Source organism: Glossina fuscipes, unplaced genomic scaffold, assembly GCF_014805625.2.
Source record: "Glossina fuscipes isolate IAEA_lab_2018 unplaced genomic scaffold, Yale_Gfus_2 148, whole genome shotgun sequence".
In the NCBI taxonomy this organism is placed as follows: domain Eukaryota; kingdom Metazoa; phylum Arthropoda; class Insecta; order Diptera; family Glossinidae; genus Glossina; species Glossina fuscipes.
Genome location: NW_023998491.1, coordinates 1,220,276 through 1,237,369, shown reverse-complemented (window position 1 = coordinate 1,237,369; position 17,094 = coordinate 1,220,276). Strand labels below are relative to the sequence as shown.

Sequence of the window (17,094 nt, the reverse complement as noted above, 5' to 3'; positions counted from 1 at the left end):
TACAACGGGTACTTCTGTGGGCCTAAATCGTAACATAAAAGTAGCATTGACATGGATGAAAATTGCTCAGTCATCGTATAATAATATTGAACGATACACCAGAAATTTTTGGTATCTGGTCAAATGACCGTCATTCTGGGTTGATAGAAATGAGAAACAAGTAAGAAATTTGTATTCGGCGGGAGCCGAATCTCGCATACCCACCACTATGCTTTTCGCATTCTACTCTTCAAGTTCTTTTATTTGATACCCATATTGCTTGTATTATTAAGAAAGATTAATCCATCAGGTCCTAGGGGACCCATTTTTAGGCAGAAAATATATCATCATTTCTCTCTTGTTTACCACCTTATGATCGATAAGCATAAAAAGTGAAAAAGGGACAGAAAAAATAAAATTTAATCACTTGTAACTTTGTGTGGATATGGCCGATTTTTTCCATTTTTGCACGTAAAGAGTAGAGCGCTTCGTAAACCGAGCGTGCAAAGTCTCAGACTTCTAATTTCTATAATTTCCGAGTAACGAGGAAAAAACGACAAATTTTGGTTAACAAAAACCTTAGTTGCGTTGAGTTTGTGCTCCTCCACGGGCGTCTGCTCTGGCCAATTTGGCCAACTTTCATTACCAACCTAAGTGCAAAAATTTCCAATGTTTCTAATAAATTTAAAGTCGATGTCTTCATTCCTGCGATAAGCAGAGTGCCAACAACATATAGATGGACGGACGGACAGAGATGGCTAAATCAATTTAGAGTTTCAAGAATATATACAGTTTATAGGATATGTGATGTTACATACATTATGAAAAAAAGAGCATACCCCCACCGTACAGTGGTGGGTATAAAAAGCAAATTACATCCACCATCATTATGAATTATTATTATGAATTGATGAAAAAGTGTAGAAGAAGAAATACATCTTCGGTGAAACGAATGTTGTAGTCGGGTTTTGTTTCGACGAAATCACTAAAATTGTCAACGGCAAGAAGGGTAAAAATATCTCGGGCGAATCTGTTTCTTTGTTACAAATTCAATGGATGAGATTCTCCAAAAATATATGTATAAGACGTTCTATAAAACTTCTTTAGATGATTCTAAATTCCACTTTTTTCATCTTTCACCTAAAAGAAGAAGACCAAAAATATAGGGAAAAATTAAATTACTTTTGTTATACTGCACCGTTAGACCAGTAACTTAAGAAAAACATAGAGATAGTATTGAATGACAAGAGTCTAAAATAATAAAAATGGATTACTTTTTAAAAATAATTAATAAATGTTCCTGAAATATTTCTAAAAAAAATTCGTAGTTTTTTACTGCTTTAAGTCATCCCAGGACATTCCATTAACTTTGAAAATGGTTTAAGTCAGATTAAGTTTTAAAAAAAACATTTTCATACAAAATCCACACAATATATCATATTCATAATAAATTTACATTGATCAAGACTAATACAATTTTAAATTAAAAAGGTCGCATAATGTAAAAATATTTTTTAATTTATTCTTATGCAAATTGAACAAGAAATATATGCCTTAGACCACTTTCACTAATATGGGCACACATGAAAAGCTTACCATTGCTGTCGCAATAATGCAGAGGCAGAGTTAAAGAAAGAGAAAGAAATTTGATTTTCTTCGCTGAGATAATCATAAATTACTTTAATCCGGACAAGATTCGTAAAAGCGAAAACATATTTCGGGAAGAATTCAAAACACCATAAGGAAAAATATTAGAAATTGAAATTATTTGAATGTGTGACGCCGCGTAGCGTTGTTGTTGTTGTTGTTCAACAATCTTTTCGAAAGAACCCAACCTATGGCTACTTAATTAAATCAAAATCCATATATGGGCTAGGTAATCCTTTCTAAAGCAAAGCAAAACAAAGAGTGAAAGAAGAAAGCATATTGAATGGTTTTGTAAAGAATATTATGTTTAAGTTAAAGTCACACACTTTAAATATGACTTAGATATGGATGACATTTTGTGTATAGAATTACAAGATACTTGAGAAGAATATGAAATAATTTTTTTTTTTTTTTTTTTAACTAAACCCCTCATACAGAGTTAAAGGTAAATAAGTAGACTGTTGTCAACCAGTTGATGATAATGTTGTTGTTGTTGTTTTTTGTTGAGGTTCTAGCTGCATATATAAGTGACTTGTACTCTTCATTACACAAAGAGATAAATCTGTCGAGTTTGCGTTTTTTTCCTTCTTCTTCGTCGTCTTCTTCTTCTTCTTCTTCTTCTTCGCCATATCAGAGCTTTATGTCACTGTGTATGAGTTTCGTATAAATAGGAGAAAAAGAAATAAAAAACGGAAAGGAAAAAAAGTAAAAGAAAAACTGAACTGAGAGCAATAGCGAGCGACATTATATAGGAGTTTATGTGTTAAGCAGCAATGAGAACAACGGCAACATAGAAGGCTTTATTTGTTGAATACAACATGCAACGCAACGCAACGCAACGCTGCACCACTATTACATTAAAGAACTTGAAAGTATTTGTTTTAATTTTTTTGCTTGGCATGCTCGCTGGTGATGTGTTTTTTACATTAAATTGTGGCTAAAACATTTAAACTCCCGTCGTTTTTTTTTTTTTTACAAAAGTAATGTTGAGAAAGAACAACAGAACGACAATAATCAACGACAGCCATAAATGTCTGGGATATTTAATCATTTCCTTAGAAGAACCTCAAGTGCCACTAACTTATAAAATATGTTGCAACTGTTGTTATTTTGTTTTGTTATTCTTTTTTTTTTTTTTTTTTTTTGCTTTATTTTATTTTGTTACTACTGTTTGTTTCATTTTGCCTTAAGATGATGGTGGCACATTTATTCTAACATTCAGCTTGCAACGGTCAAAATATACTATATTCGTGTATATAAACTATTATGGAGATGCTGCATCTGTTTAGGCAATCTTCCTTCACCGGTCCGTCCGTCCTCTGTATACACGTAAGCCCAGAGCAAATAAAATTGAGATGAACAACTTATACTTGGCGCTGACCTTCTTGGAGCTATTTGTTGATGAAAGAGTCTTACGACTGGCCATTTATTTCAGTCTTGTAAAGCTTAAAAGAGAATTTTGTCTTGCAGAGCGTACATTTGAACTCGTGGACATTCAAGACCCGCTCCAAGTCTTTTTTAAACTAACAACTTCTTCTCAGATATTTTAAAATGAAAATAGTTGGAAAACATCAGGTGCATGGAATGCAAGCGTCGCGGGTAATCTTGCTCATGTATAAATCGCGGCGGCTTTGGGCTTTGCGTGCTAAAGTTACTTTAATCCTGACCTTTGAATGTTGTTTACCGTTTTACTTGTTTTTTTTTTTTTTTTTTTTTTTGTTTTGCAAAATCTCTTAAACAAATACCATTTCGCATGGAATGGGAAAAATTTTACTCAAACTCGTACTGATTCTTCCATAAATGATTTTCTAAACATTATCAACATAATTGTGCTTGCTGTTGCTTGTGTTTAGAAAGTGATTATATGAATCACTCTTGAATTTTGTCGTTTAGAAATTGTAAAGTATTTCCTGTTTAGAAAATTCTTTTCTATGATATTTATTGCAAAATCTGAAAGCTTTATTACGCATCGCAATGCTGCAGAAAGCATTATTTTATAAAAGCAAAAGCCAATAAAAACAATTCCCTTTCAATCGTTTAACGACTGTGCGTTTCATTTCCCTCAGTTCACATTACCATAATTTCAATTGAAGCTGGACGATATCACCTTGGACCTCACCTAACGTAAGGGTAGACTAATCTGGCCTTTACAACATTGGTGCTCATTTTACAATCAATATATGCTTCCATAAACACACTTCTTTTTATACCCATTACCGAAGGATGGGAGGTATGTTCAGTTTGTCAAAACGTTTGCAACGCCCAGAAGGAAGTATCAGATACTCCGCACAGTATATATATTCTTGATCAGTATCGTATCGAATTCTAAATCAATTTCAGTATGTCCGTCTGTCCGTCTGTGTAATGTTTGTTGTAAACATTCTCTTGGCCGCGACTTCACATTTGGTAGAAGCACTGGAAGTTCGTTGGCATTGAAAATGGGCCAAATCAGTCGAAGAACCAGGGAACAGCTCTTTCAAAGGAGTAAGAAATTGTTCTTTTACTTATATTACTCATAAAGCGCACTAGATAAATGTACAAAACTCTGAACACATGTTCTATGAGTGATGCAGTAGGACCTGTACAAAGATGGAAAAAATTATTGCCGCCTACCCAATATTGCTGTGTATCAAAATTTAATTTTTTTCACTACCTACTACTAAAAAAAAATCAGTCGCGCCCACTCCGTATTTTGGAACATGAAAATTTAGTTTGTTTGCCTTTTTTAGGGTAACGATGATGGGTATAAAAAATACAGTCACGACGGCATATAATTTTCTTACTTATCTTTTCTTACTATCTATAATACTAAGAATATAGGAGTGCTGTAGACGTCGTGTGCATCTGTAAGCACACGCAATGGGCGTCCACAGAACGGGTTAAAGTAAAGATTCAGCTGATTTTACTCTTCCGTTAAAAGGTCCCGTTAAGACTTTGACTCGATTTCAGAAAAGGATCGTATGCTTAAGAAAAATTGTGGGCATGTAATTAAAACAGTCGACGTAAGGTGTAAAAGAGTATTTATCACAACGGATCAGCTGGCAAAATAATGCTCTAAGATACTCTGCCGTCGTCAGCTATTGTCGCAAAGCTTTTGAAAAATCCTTGTGTGTGCGTGTGTGTGTGTTGTCCTCGCTTGGCGTATCTGAAAGCAACTTAGCAACAATTTTCATTTATAGTGAATCATCTCGACTCTAAATTCTGCTTTTTATATCAATTTCATATAAAAATTCTCTATGACACTTCACTTATTTCAAATTTTTGCTTCGGAATTTAAAAAATTATATTTAAAATTGTAATGATTTGATTTTGAACGTAAGCGGCAAATTATATAATTAATTAACAAATTTGTTGACCTTCGTTTTAGTGAACAAAGTATTATTGGGGCACGTGCCTCCGTGATGGTCTACGATGATAATCAAAAGAAATGGGTACCCTCTGGGACTTCGTCTGGCCTCAGTAAGGTGCAAATCTATCATCATCAACAAAACAATACATTTCGAGTGGTGGGACGAAAATTGCAAGATCATGAAGTGGTCATTAATTGTTCCATACTCAAAGGACTCAAATATAATCAGGCAACAGCTACCTTTCATCAGTGGCGTGACTCAAAATATGTGTATGGCTTAAATTTCTCCAGTCAACATGATGCTGAATCGTTCGCGCGGGCTATGATGCATGCGTTGGACGTAAGTTGATAATAAAAGAATTTCGAGATAATCTTACAAACTAAAGCGTTTAATTTATTAAATTGTTGTAGGTTTTAAGTGGACGTGTTATAAATAATGCTGTACAACCTACGAACGGTAATAGTTACGAGGAGGATATGGGTTATCGTACGATGACCAGTGAAGATGCGGCGATGTTGAGGCAACAACAGCAAATAACAGGCCAAGTAACGCCTTCTGCTCAAACGCCAACTTCGCAAACGAATCAAAATAATATACCACAAAGCCCACCGACACCACAGGGTCATCATCGAACAAGCAGGTAGATATTCGAATGTGTTCGAATTCATATCTCTTCATGTATTAGAAATTATTTTTCTTTCTTCTTTGTTTTTGTAAACTTGTGTGTGTCGGTCATCGCTTCTCATCGCTTCACCAATGCTTATAAATTAACAAATCGTTCTTTAAACACATTTGTACATACTGTATATCACTTAAAACTTGACTTCTCTCTCACATAACATTTATATCACACATTCACTTTTTATTTTTGTAAAATGTGGAAAAAAAACTTTTTATAATTTGCGTAAATACAAAAAAAAAAAAAAAAAAAAACTTGGAAATTGGTCACAACATTTTAACACACTAAAGGAATTCCCTTAGTGCTCCAACGGCACCACCACAAACCACACAAATGCAACATCAGCAACATCAGCAGCTTCAACAGCAGCAACAGCAACAACAGCAGCAACAACAGCAACTTCAATCACAACCACAACAATCCGCAATTTATGGCCAAAATATTAATGGACCTAATCAAAATGGCATGCAGCAGCAGCAGCAACAACAACCAGCAACAAGTCAACAGATACCACCAGTTCCCGGTCATACGCAGTATCATGCACCACAGCAACTGCCACAACATCCACAACAACAGCAGCCACAGACACAACCTCAAAATCAACAACCGCAACATTCAATTTATGCATCACAACAATTGGTCAATACTGGCGGGTATCAACAAAATCAGGTTAGTGAACTCTGAGCTTGGGCCTTTAAATTCCCAAATTAAGCAGTAATGTGAGCCGTCTAGTAAATCCTTTCGCTAATATTAAGAGTCAACTGCTGGCTTTCAATAAAGACTGCATCTACTATTTCGACTCAGTCTAAAAACCTCAAGTTTGAGATTCCAATAATAAATTACAGACGAGAAAGAACCCAACAAGCGAAGCTTATGCAATGTTATATTTTAGTGGGATCCTCGAAACCTTAGCCTAGGAATCAGTTCATCGCTTAAATCGTTCAAAGTCAAATGTCGAAGTCTAGGTTGTAGATTTTGTGCATTTTATATAATAATGATATTTAGTTGATTCATGCTTGATATGATCCCTTTTTTTTATTTTGTTCTTCCATGAAATGTTTTTCTCTTTTTAATTTTCCTTTTTATTTTATTATTGTATAAAAATCTTTTCCAATTTTTATTCCCATCTTTCTTTCATGCACTATATGCTACCACCAACGCTTGTTCCGCCAAATTCCTGTGATCTGTGGGTCATCTTATAACACCGACATGTTTCTTTTTTAACTTTGCTTAAAAAAATATCACCAAAAAAACAGTATCAGCAACCGCATTATGTTTTATCGAATTCTAATCCAAATCTTAATATGCATCAATATCCAACACAGCAACAGCAGCCAGCACAACCACCACAGATAGCAATAAATGCGAATATACCACAGCCGCCAATGCCACCACCGCATCAGCCACAAAATGGTCCAGGAGCTGGTGGTCCACCAATTTACGTGTCGTCTCAGGTACAGATGGGAGCGGGCGGTCTTCCAAATTCGAATAGCTCTGGCAGTGTGGTATATAATGCGTTGCCGCAGCCAGGCGGTATAGTGCCTATGGCTCCGCAACCATCGCAAGCTCCAGCTTTAACCAATGGACCCCCGATTCCGCCAAACGCGTACGGTCAAATGAATGGTGGAATTCAAGCACAACAACAACAACAACAAGAGAATGGCTTTGGTCCACCAGCCACAACGATAGCGTCAAATTCACAAAATCAAAATATGCCACCCATGGCACCGCCACATAATCGCATGAGCAACAGCAGCGGTGGGGCTCCGGCACCACCACCGCCTCCAGCTTTTGGTGGAACGTCTCAGCTATTTCATACCAACACTAGCAGCAGCAATATCGGTGGCGGCACTAATGCACCACCACCACCGCAACCACCAGCTCCGCCAGCGCCTCCCACAATGAGAGGTCCTGCGGCCGCTGCACCACCGCCACCACCACCACCACCCATGACTAGTATGGCTGCTAAAAAGGATGATCCTCAAAATGAACTAATGGGATCTTTGGCTGCCCAATTACAACAAGCTAAATTAAAAAAGAAGGTAAGTGGATCAATGGTAAAAAGAAAAATTATTTATGAATTTTTGGAGAAATTATATGAAAAAAAAAAAAAAACAATGATAATTTTTCGCAGTCTACTCCAGCTCTTCCGACTGAGAATAGCAGCAGTAGTACATCGAGCAGTGGTGGTGGTAGCGGTAACTACGGTACAATAGGCCGCGGAACCACAGGTATGGCTTCCATGATGGATGAAATGGCAAAAACTTTAGCACGAAGACGAGCTCAAGCTGAAAAAAAAGAAGTAAGGATAGACATATATGTAAAAAAAGCTGTTTAATCGAATATGATTTTAATGTGTTCCTTAAGCCTGAACCTGAACCAGAAATTAAGCAAAGACCTTGGGAAAAATCAAACACATTGCCTCACAAATTGGGAAGCTCTGCATCATCAAACGCTAGCAACAGCAATACGAATTCCATAAATACATCGAACAGTGGCGGCGAATCGCCCAGACCTATGCGTAAACGTTTTGGCAGTGCCAGTGAAGAAACGATACTTAAGGTTTGTCTGGAATACATTTTTTTGCTACAAATTAACTACGCGCAGTAAGATTAATTACTTAAGTATAATGCCATATTAGAGCGCACTTGGTGGCTTTAAATGATTATTGTAGAGTTGAAATGCTTGATTATTTTTTACACTTCCAAGTTTTAATTTGAGGGATGGCGGCGCTATTTTGAAGAAGATGAACTTGTCAGTCATTTTTTTAGAAATTTAATTGCATAAAAAAATTTTTAACAAAGCTTTTCACGATGCTTATGAAATTTTCAACAATTTTCTAAAAACGATATAATCGTATTTCTGCTGCTCGAAAATGTTTATTTAAAACAAAAAAATAAAATTCTTAATATATGCTTCAATATCCAATAATGGACGTAGGATTTTCTTAACATATATTTGGTGTCTTCGGAGTATAATGTTTTCACTTGTTTTAACATGGAAAATGGGATAAAATGTTGGATTATGCAATACGAATGCAATACACCAATGCATCCTAACGAAGTCCCTTCCTTTCCAATCTGCAAATGTAGATAAATTCTTAGCGTGAAGCACTTTGTTTGTGATCGCCTAAACTTTTCCTTAATCAGAAGTATCATCTTCGGGACAACTAACTTTCTGAGCAGCCTTAAATAAATCAGCTACAGAAGGCAATAACAATTCAATATATTAGTTTTTTAAAACTAATTTTCTTTTTCAAAATGGGGCTTGCTTTTACACCCATCACCGCAGGCTGAGAGGGTTATATTCATTTTGTCAGAAAGTTTGTAACGCCGAGAAGGAAACTTCGAAGACCCCTCAAAGTACAAATAATCTCGATCAGCATCAAATTCCAAGTCGATTTAAGTACATCCGCCTGACTGGTTGTCCCTCTCTGGTACAAATTAATCGTATTTCTCAAAAAATCGATTGTAAAACCGATCAAAGTGTTAAGTAAATTGTTTCAGAACGCTAGAAAAATTGCCAATTGAAAAAACATAGTTCCAAAAAAAAAAAAGGAAAGATGAAAGTTTGAAGTAGTTGTAACTAGTATTTAAAGAATTGATCTTTTGTCATACAAAAAAATTTCACGTAAAGAATTTGATCCACTATAGGACTTTTTGAGTTTTTACCCATTTAAGGATTGGAAAGCGGCAGATTGCTGTTGCGACTTATTGGCGACATCTGAAAATGTGAATTCTCCCCCTCATAAATACTCTTAAGAAAATTGAAAATTATTATAAAGTATAATAAGCAATCAATCGAGAGAGAGATCACTAAGCAAAAGTTTCAGAATTGATTTCGAGAGATTGTGAGAAGAAAGGACGAGATTTACCGCGATCTAGAAAATTTATTGCATGCGCCCATGCCCCTATCCCTCCAGTTTTAAAACTTTTATGAATCCCACCACCTTCTTTGTTTTTGGGATGGTATCTCAGTGAATTGTGACCCGTGAAGAAGCCGGTAATTACACGTAGATAGCTTCTTCTCAGTTCCATTAGCAGATTTTATGAATCCTTTTGCCTTTGTCCTGGCCATTCCTTTATTCTGTGTCCATCGCAGAACCTTAAGAAGCCTACCATGGCCCCTCCGGCTCCTAGCTAGACAGTCAGTCCTTTGCTATTGCCCTCAATACTCGAATTTACAGGCAACCAAATTAGGTTCACATCATTGTGTCGGGCACTTGAAAACGAGAAAAAAATTTAAGAATACTATTATATTTATGATTTGATTGAATTTATTTATAAAATCGTATTTAATAGCAGGTGAATGGCGATGGCTTGTCACTGGCTTTGTCCGGCAGCGACTTGGAACAATTGAAGGCTGAAATAGTTAGAGAAATGAGATTAGAAATGCAAAAAGTCAAGGAAGAGATAATAAATGGTAAGTAAATGTATTGTCTCTATTCCTATATACATCGAATCTCGAATATTAATTAAATTAAATTAATTCTTTTAGCAATTAAATCGGAATTTAATCGCAGATAAAATCATTAACTTAGCGATAATTGAAAATAATGAATTTATTAGCACTGCTAATATATAATATATATACTTTTAATCAACATATATATGCCGCGTGTTCTCTTTTTTTATATATTATATACACACAAAAAATATATCGAACGTAATTTGCGAGACAAGGAGTGTAGTAAGCAGCATAAGAAATATCAAACAATATATAAACAATTTAAGCGTATATATATATATATATCTTGTATATATATACATATACACAACAACAAAAAATCGATGATAATCTTATTTATACATTAAAATATTATTATAATTATTACCAGTATATCAAAATCCGATTGAATTGTAATGGAAAAACAAAAGGAAAATTCATACTAAAAAAAAAAAACTCCGCTTAGCACAAACAATCGAACTTGTTTTAGGGAGTTTTAAAGCCTTGAATCTCTTATGTAAAAACCATTACAATCATATGCATTGGAAACTGATAACTTCCTTCCCCCTCTAAAAAAAAAAAAAAAATGAACTGATGTTTTGTAAGTAAATTTATTAAATTTAATTTATACGTATTTTTTATTTTATACATAAAAATATATGAAATATAAAAAAAAAAAAAAAAAAAAAAAAAAAATAGGGCGAATATTTATAGCATCGATGATGACAAACCTTTATATAATGAAATCCTCTAGATTTTAACTTATTTACAAATGTAATCCATAAGAATCATTTCTCTTTCTTGTTCCATCTTTTTTCTATCCATTTCGCTCTATGTGTTTTTTATAAAAAAGAAACTATGTGTGAGGATTCACTTTAACTAGCAGATGCATTCCCCAGCCAATTGGTATACTACGAGATCTCTAAATGTCTTTGCTGAGATTGCATAGAAGTTGTAGAACACTATACACTATACACTATATATATTTAATAAGCAAAAAATTTTATATCGAAATAATCTCTTAATCAGATTTTACAAATTTTCCAAAATATAAGCGGACAGCAAAAGGTTGGTGCATGCGTACGTATTTTTCTGTCCGCAATCTCGGAGTCTTTCCAGAAAAGTCAAGAGCTTTACTTCAGCAGCGTACCTCTTCTTAGAATTCCTTTTTGTGTCGGATAAACGCTCGATAAGCGACCATAAATGGTGGGCCTTTTCCTTTTGCGCAAACTCGAAGCTGTAAAGTAGAGTTTGTCTCGATCGTTACGCCTGGAAAAGGAATTTGAAGAAAGAATGCAAGCCAATATCTACAAGGGCTCATCATAAAAATATTTTGCATTGTGCAGCATTGATAAGCGCATCCGATTTTGAAAGCCCTAATATAACACTCGATAAATAATTCTCAATTTGAGTTTTAGCGGTTAAATTTGGTTTTTCTATACCCGCCGCTGTAAGATGGGGGAATACTTATTTTCTTTTTTTTTTTTTCATAATGTATGTCACACCCAAAAGGAAACTTCATAGAGACCCTATAAAGTATATATATTCTTTTGATCAGCATGGTAATTCTAAATCTATTAAGCCATATTTCTCCGTCTGTATGGCGTTGGTTTTTGGCGCTCTTCTGATCGCCAAAATGAAGCTATCGTATTCAAATTTTGCTGAAACATTAGAAGTTCTTGCAGGAGCAAGAGCAGAAGCCTGCAGTGGAGCGTAGCCTGAATGCAACCTCAGTTCTCTTAACAAAAACTTGTGGGTTGTGCGTGTTACTCTGAAATTACGAAAGTTAGAAATGCTGAAATTTCCCCACATTTACTTTACGAAGCAGTCTACACTTTATGTGCAAAAATGGAAAAAATCAGCAATGCCCATACAAAGTTGCCATTAATTGAATATTACTTTTTTATACCCTTTCGACGTTTTATGCTTATTTATCAAAACATTTAAAACTATTTTGTGTACATTCCTCAAATGGAGACGTATTATCCGCCTAGAAATGGATTAATTGGTTACTTCTAAAATGCATACCGAAGACACGGCGATTACTTTTTTCTTAACAATACCAACAATATGGGCATCAAATAGACGAACTTGGAGAGTAGAATGCGAAAAGCATGGTGGTGGGTATGCGAGATTCGGGTCCTGCCGAATATAATATACCCACTTGTTTATATGAAAAAAAGTGTAAATTTTATTTATATGCTGTTTGTTGTCTTCCAAATCGTTCTTAGAGTCAAAACTTCTGACTTGCTTATTCTTAACGATTCTTCCTACTTGAAAATAGTCGTTGTTTTGGCCCTTTGCTAAGCATTCTCGTAATATTATTCACTAATTTTCATTAAATTTTTATGATAAAAAAATAGTTTCTCTCTATTTTATTACTGAAAATTCTTTGCTATATTAGTCGGTGAATGCAGCTGTTCAGTAAATTCGGATCGTACTACTCACTGCTTAAAAAAAAATGTTGTGCTGACATAAATTTACCAAAAGAAAAAACGAAGCAAAACATGTTTTATAGAACGGTTTTAAGAATTATAATTAACATTATTCAAATATATATTTATGTACTAACATAAACGGCTATATTACGCGAAAATAGCCTTTTTTTTATAACTTATTCACTAAGCAAGTGGAATAAGAAGATTTAAAACGAATACAAAGGCTTTTATTAGTAAAAAAAAAAAAAAAAAGTGAGAAATAAAAAAAAATATTAAAAAATAGTAAAATTAATAATTTAAAAAAAATTAAGCAAATTAACTGTAAGCGAAACAATTAAAATGAATACAAAAAATAATGAAATAGTATATATATTAAACAAAGAAAAATAAAGAAAACATTTGCATAAAACAAAAAAAAAAAATGAAAGAAAATTAAATTTAATCAAAAAAAAATTAATCTGAAAGACTTGCAATACAATAAAAATTTGAATATAAAATAATAAAAATATGTCTTCAAGCCCTAGACTCTTAGACGCCGTCTTTCTCATCTACAAATATACATAGAAAACCGTTCGTAGACTTATTAACTATATCGACCAACTCTCTTCCTATTCTTTTGATTCGTTTTTTTTTTTTTTTTGGATTGAAAACCTCTAAAAATCTGCACCCAACACACAAATACAGAGTGAATTTATAGATAAAAATTGCTTAGTTCTAAGAATTCGCAGGAAGATACAAAAATTGATATGCGACGTAAAAGCTACGCGTGTGCAAGGTCAGGCTTTCTTATTGAGATCGCCTTTGAGCGTGACAGTAGTTTTCAATATCTACACTGTTTTGCCGTTGGTATGCCTCCTTGAAAAGCGCCTAAAGCGCGTTCCAGCTTTCTATATAATTTCAGTTCAAATCTTTTCAGAGGTTTTTCTAGGCCTTTCTATGCTTATGTAGGCAAGTTTGTAAGATTTGCCAGCGTTTTCAGTTACTCTGAACGGCCTTCTTGCAGCAGTCTTAAAATTAGGAATGTACGCGGCGTACTATTTACCGTATTTTTTTTTCTGGGTAAAAAATTCTTTCGAGGTACGATATTGTAAAGGTTTGAAACCGCTGTAAGACCACTATGAAATACTAAATGTGAGCGGGTGACGTCATTTGTATACGGGATCATTTTTACGCTGGTTTTTTAGTCGGCCTTCAGAAATATTTATGGAGGGTATGGGTCAATTTCTCAATTTTTTTTTCGTCGTGAAGGCGTTTTTTGGGTAGATTACGCTTATTTTTTTCTATGTTTACACTAGTTTTCAGACGGGATTTTTGGTAAAAATTACAATTTGTACTTTTTGCCTATCGTGGAAGCCTATTTGGGGTCACTAATTACGATTACGATTACGATAGCGTACGTCAGAGATTAGATTTTTTTTTTCAATTTTCCGGACTCAAAAGAGATCGAATTGAACTGTCTCAGCATCGTGTTCTTATTGTCGATAGTGGTTATAAAAACGTATAAGAACCTTTTAAGATTTTCATAGTCATCCCTCTAAATAGTAGGTGTAAACATGGGCAAGTACGTTGCGTTACATACAGTATTGATTTAGTTTCTTTTCAATAGCCGCCAAAACACGCTTTCGTGATTGACCGACCGAAATTACCACCATCGACCTGTTGTCTATTACTAAAGTGTGAATACTTAGTATACCTTAACGGATGGTCTTCAAAATATACGCATAAACGAAACTTTTTTCACAGAAAAATTTAAATAAAAAAAAAAATAAAAAATTAAATAAAAATTGTAGCATTTGTGTATTTATATTATATATTATATATAATTATATATATTTTTTATATTTACAAAAAATAAATATGCTTAGATAATTAAGTTTATAATACTAAAAAAAAAAAAGTAAAAAAATAAAAAAAATTGTGTATGTAGATTTCTTATATGTGTGGATATGTTCTCTCATTATTTACAAAAGAAAATATTTAAATTTTGTAATTTTTTGAATCCTAAAGTTTAGATATAAATGTAAATTTCTTAGTACTATTTTAGTATATTTTAGTAATTTTTCTTCACGCGCTCTATAAAAATTTGTTTAAAATTTTCATCTATAATTTGAATAATAAAATTATATTTTATTTAATTTCAAAAAAAATAAAAAATAAAATAAAAACAAAACCTTATACCTTATAATATAAATAAATACGTTTTATATAAAATAAATAAATATTAAGAACTGCAGAACAAAATATATATAGTTATACGCATTCATATTTAATAACAAAAAAGAAAAAAAAAAAAAGAATACTTTATATAGCTCTTTACGCGAAAAAGAAACTATTCTAAATTAAAATAAAAATACAAAAAAAAAAAAAAAAACTAACTCGACTAAAAAACGCATTGAAACGTATATTGAAAAAGTAAAAAACGAACAAATTATACAATTTTGCTAAATGTTACTATTAAAACTAAAATTACAGTGCATACTTACAAAAATACAAACACACACAGACACACATACGCATGAAAAAGAAACCTACAAACATTTTCAAAAACTTTGAGGAAAAAATCGATGAAATTAATTATATTATACGATACTTATTAGATCAAAATCTAGTATAAAAAATTCTATCCTTCACCACCACTACCACCACTACCACCACCACCTCTAGCAGAAAAGAAAACAGACCCCCTTTATACGCAAGAATCAATATGAAATTGATTTCATCATCGCTTTATTTAAAAATTTACTATCTTCACGGCTCACTCTCTCACTACTCACTCACTACTCGCTCATTCACCACTTCACTCACTACAAACAAATGACAAAAAGACGACGAACAACATTAACAATTACAATTTAGTTATATAAGAGAAAAATAATTATCATCAAAAAATAATAACAATAAAAAAAAAGTAAAAATTATATGCGACAAAATTTCCAATAAAATCGCTAAAATATATATATAAACACAAGAAAAAATAGAATTATTCAAAAATAAATTAACAAAAACAAAAGTGAACAAATAAAAACTGTATTTAAAACCAAAAATGAAAAAAAAAATACTCTTTCATTTGTTTGATAATTTAACTTGATGGCCTTATGACATTTTCGACTTGTCAAGCTTTCATCATTTAATCACGAAATGGTATGCTTTGAAGGTTTATAAGCTACTCAGGCTTACAAATATTCAGACTATGTGAATCTTGATACATATGTATATCATAATATTTGAGAAATTCTCGTACTGTTCTCGTAAACAGTGGTGTCAACCTTCTTCACACTTTATGCCGACATTTATAGAATGTAGTCATTAAAGCATTTAGAAAAAAAAAAAAAAAAAATTCCTAAGCAGGGAGCAGTGATCTTTCTGGGGATGCCAATTTCGCTTGGTAACTAATTTGGGAACTAATTTTCGCACTAGATTAGGGAGGGGCATGAGTACTACTTATTCCCCTAAAAGCGATCAAATCGTGAACGAGTTCTTTGAGTGTTGGTAACTGACACGCCTTCTATTGAAGATGAGTTCAATTTCACACTAAAAGTGATGTGGGATAAATTATTGTCAAAGATTGGATTGGAGAAAGAGATGCACATCAATTACATCGACCAAAAAGTGAATCAGGTCTTTGAAGTTTGGTATCTAATTTGAGAATACATGCAAGTGTTTATACGAGGTAAGTCAACCGCATTTCAGTGACTGCTTAGTTCCCCTCAACTGCATTGTCTTCTATTACGAAAGGTTGTACGGTCTTGAAAGTGAACTCGATTTTACAATAAAAGTGTTTCGCAACAAAGAATACGGAATCACACAAAGACTGTGAGAGGCAGAATATATTCGTGTCAAACAATTGCTTAAAGAACTGGAGAAAATGGAAGAGATGGGCATTAATAATCATATTTATAAAGGCGACCAAAAAGTGAACAAGGTCTTTGAATCTTGCATCTTTGAAGTGAAAGCTTTCAAAAGGAAAGATTATTCAAAGTGCTAATATGAGTCGTTTCAATGAGTAATCTTCTAACTGCAGGAAATAACGAGTACTGAACTGGTCTTAACCTTCTGTTCATTTTTGATATCAAAAGTATTGTTTATTTGGGGTTTTTGTTGTTGTTGCTGCTGTTGTGCACTTGTCTTGCTGATATATCGATTTTGTTTTTGTATTAGCGATACAGTATGAATTGTCTTGCAAGTTGTCTCTTTCATCGAAAGACATTGTTCAAATAAACAATGTTGTCGAGACATCGTTGTTGTAAACAAAGACGTGTTCCTTTGTGACTAACGAATACAAGATACAATAATGCATTGAAAACATGTCCAAAAAGAGAAAATGCGAGCTACGATGAAAGAGCGCACGAATAAAGAAACAAATTCATGCATTCTCTTAATTTTCCGAAAGCTTTTTGTTTTATTTTTTTTTATTTTTTATTTTGTATTTAATAAAACAAGTGGCTGAGTAAGATGAAAACTTTCGACAACTCAACAACCGAGAGATTTTATTGCCATCTCTGTGAAAGACAAAATAAGTAATTTTGAATAACATATGGCGTTAACGTTATTGTAT

The 17,094-nt window shown here is 33.3% G+C and overlaps 1 protein-coding gene across 5 annotated transcripts in view; it reads left to right on the top strand.

Moving 5' to 3' along the window:
- Positions 1–10,557, top strand: part of LOC119641419 (protein enabled) — a 30,218-nt gene extending 19,661 nt beyond the window's left edge. For 2 of the 5 annotated variants that reach the window (XM_038040109.1, XM_038040104.1), the window contains exons 2-9: positions 4,994–5,315; positions 5,387–5,616; positions 5,946–6,324; positions 6,912–7,697; positions 7,790–7,957; positions 8,023–8,217; positions 9,957–10,077; positions 10,153–10,557. In XM_038040109.1, coding sequence (XP_037896037.1) covers positions 4,994–5,315; positions 5,387–5,616; positions 5,946–6,324; positions 6,912–7,697; positions 7,790–7,957; positions 8,023–8,217; positions 9,957–10,077; positions 10,153–10,181 — 2,230 coding nt within the window. In that variant the 3' untranslated portion in view covers positions 10,182–10,557. The remainder of the gene's footprint in view (positions 1–4,993; positions 5,316–5,386; positions 5,617–5,945; positions 6,325–6,911; positions 7,698–7,789; positions 7,958–8,022; positions 8,218–9,956; positions 10,078–10,152) is intronic. The other 3 variants (XM_038040106.1, XM_038040105.1, XM_038040107.1) reach the window with 3 other exon arrangements.
- Positions 10,558–17,094: the final 6,537 nt, after the last annotated feature.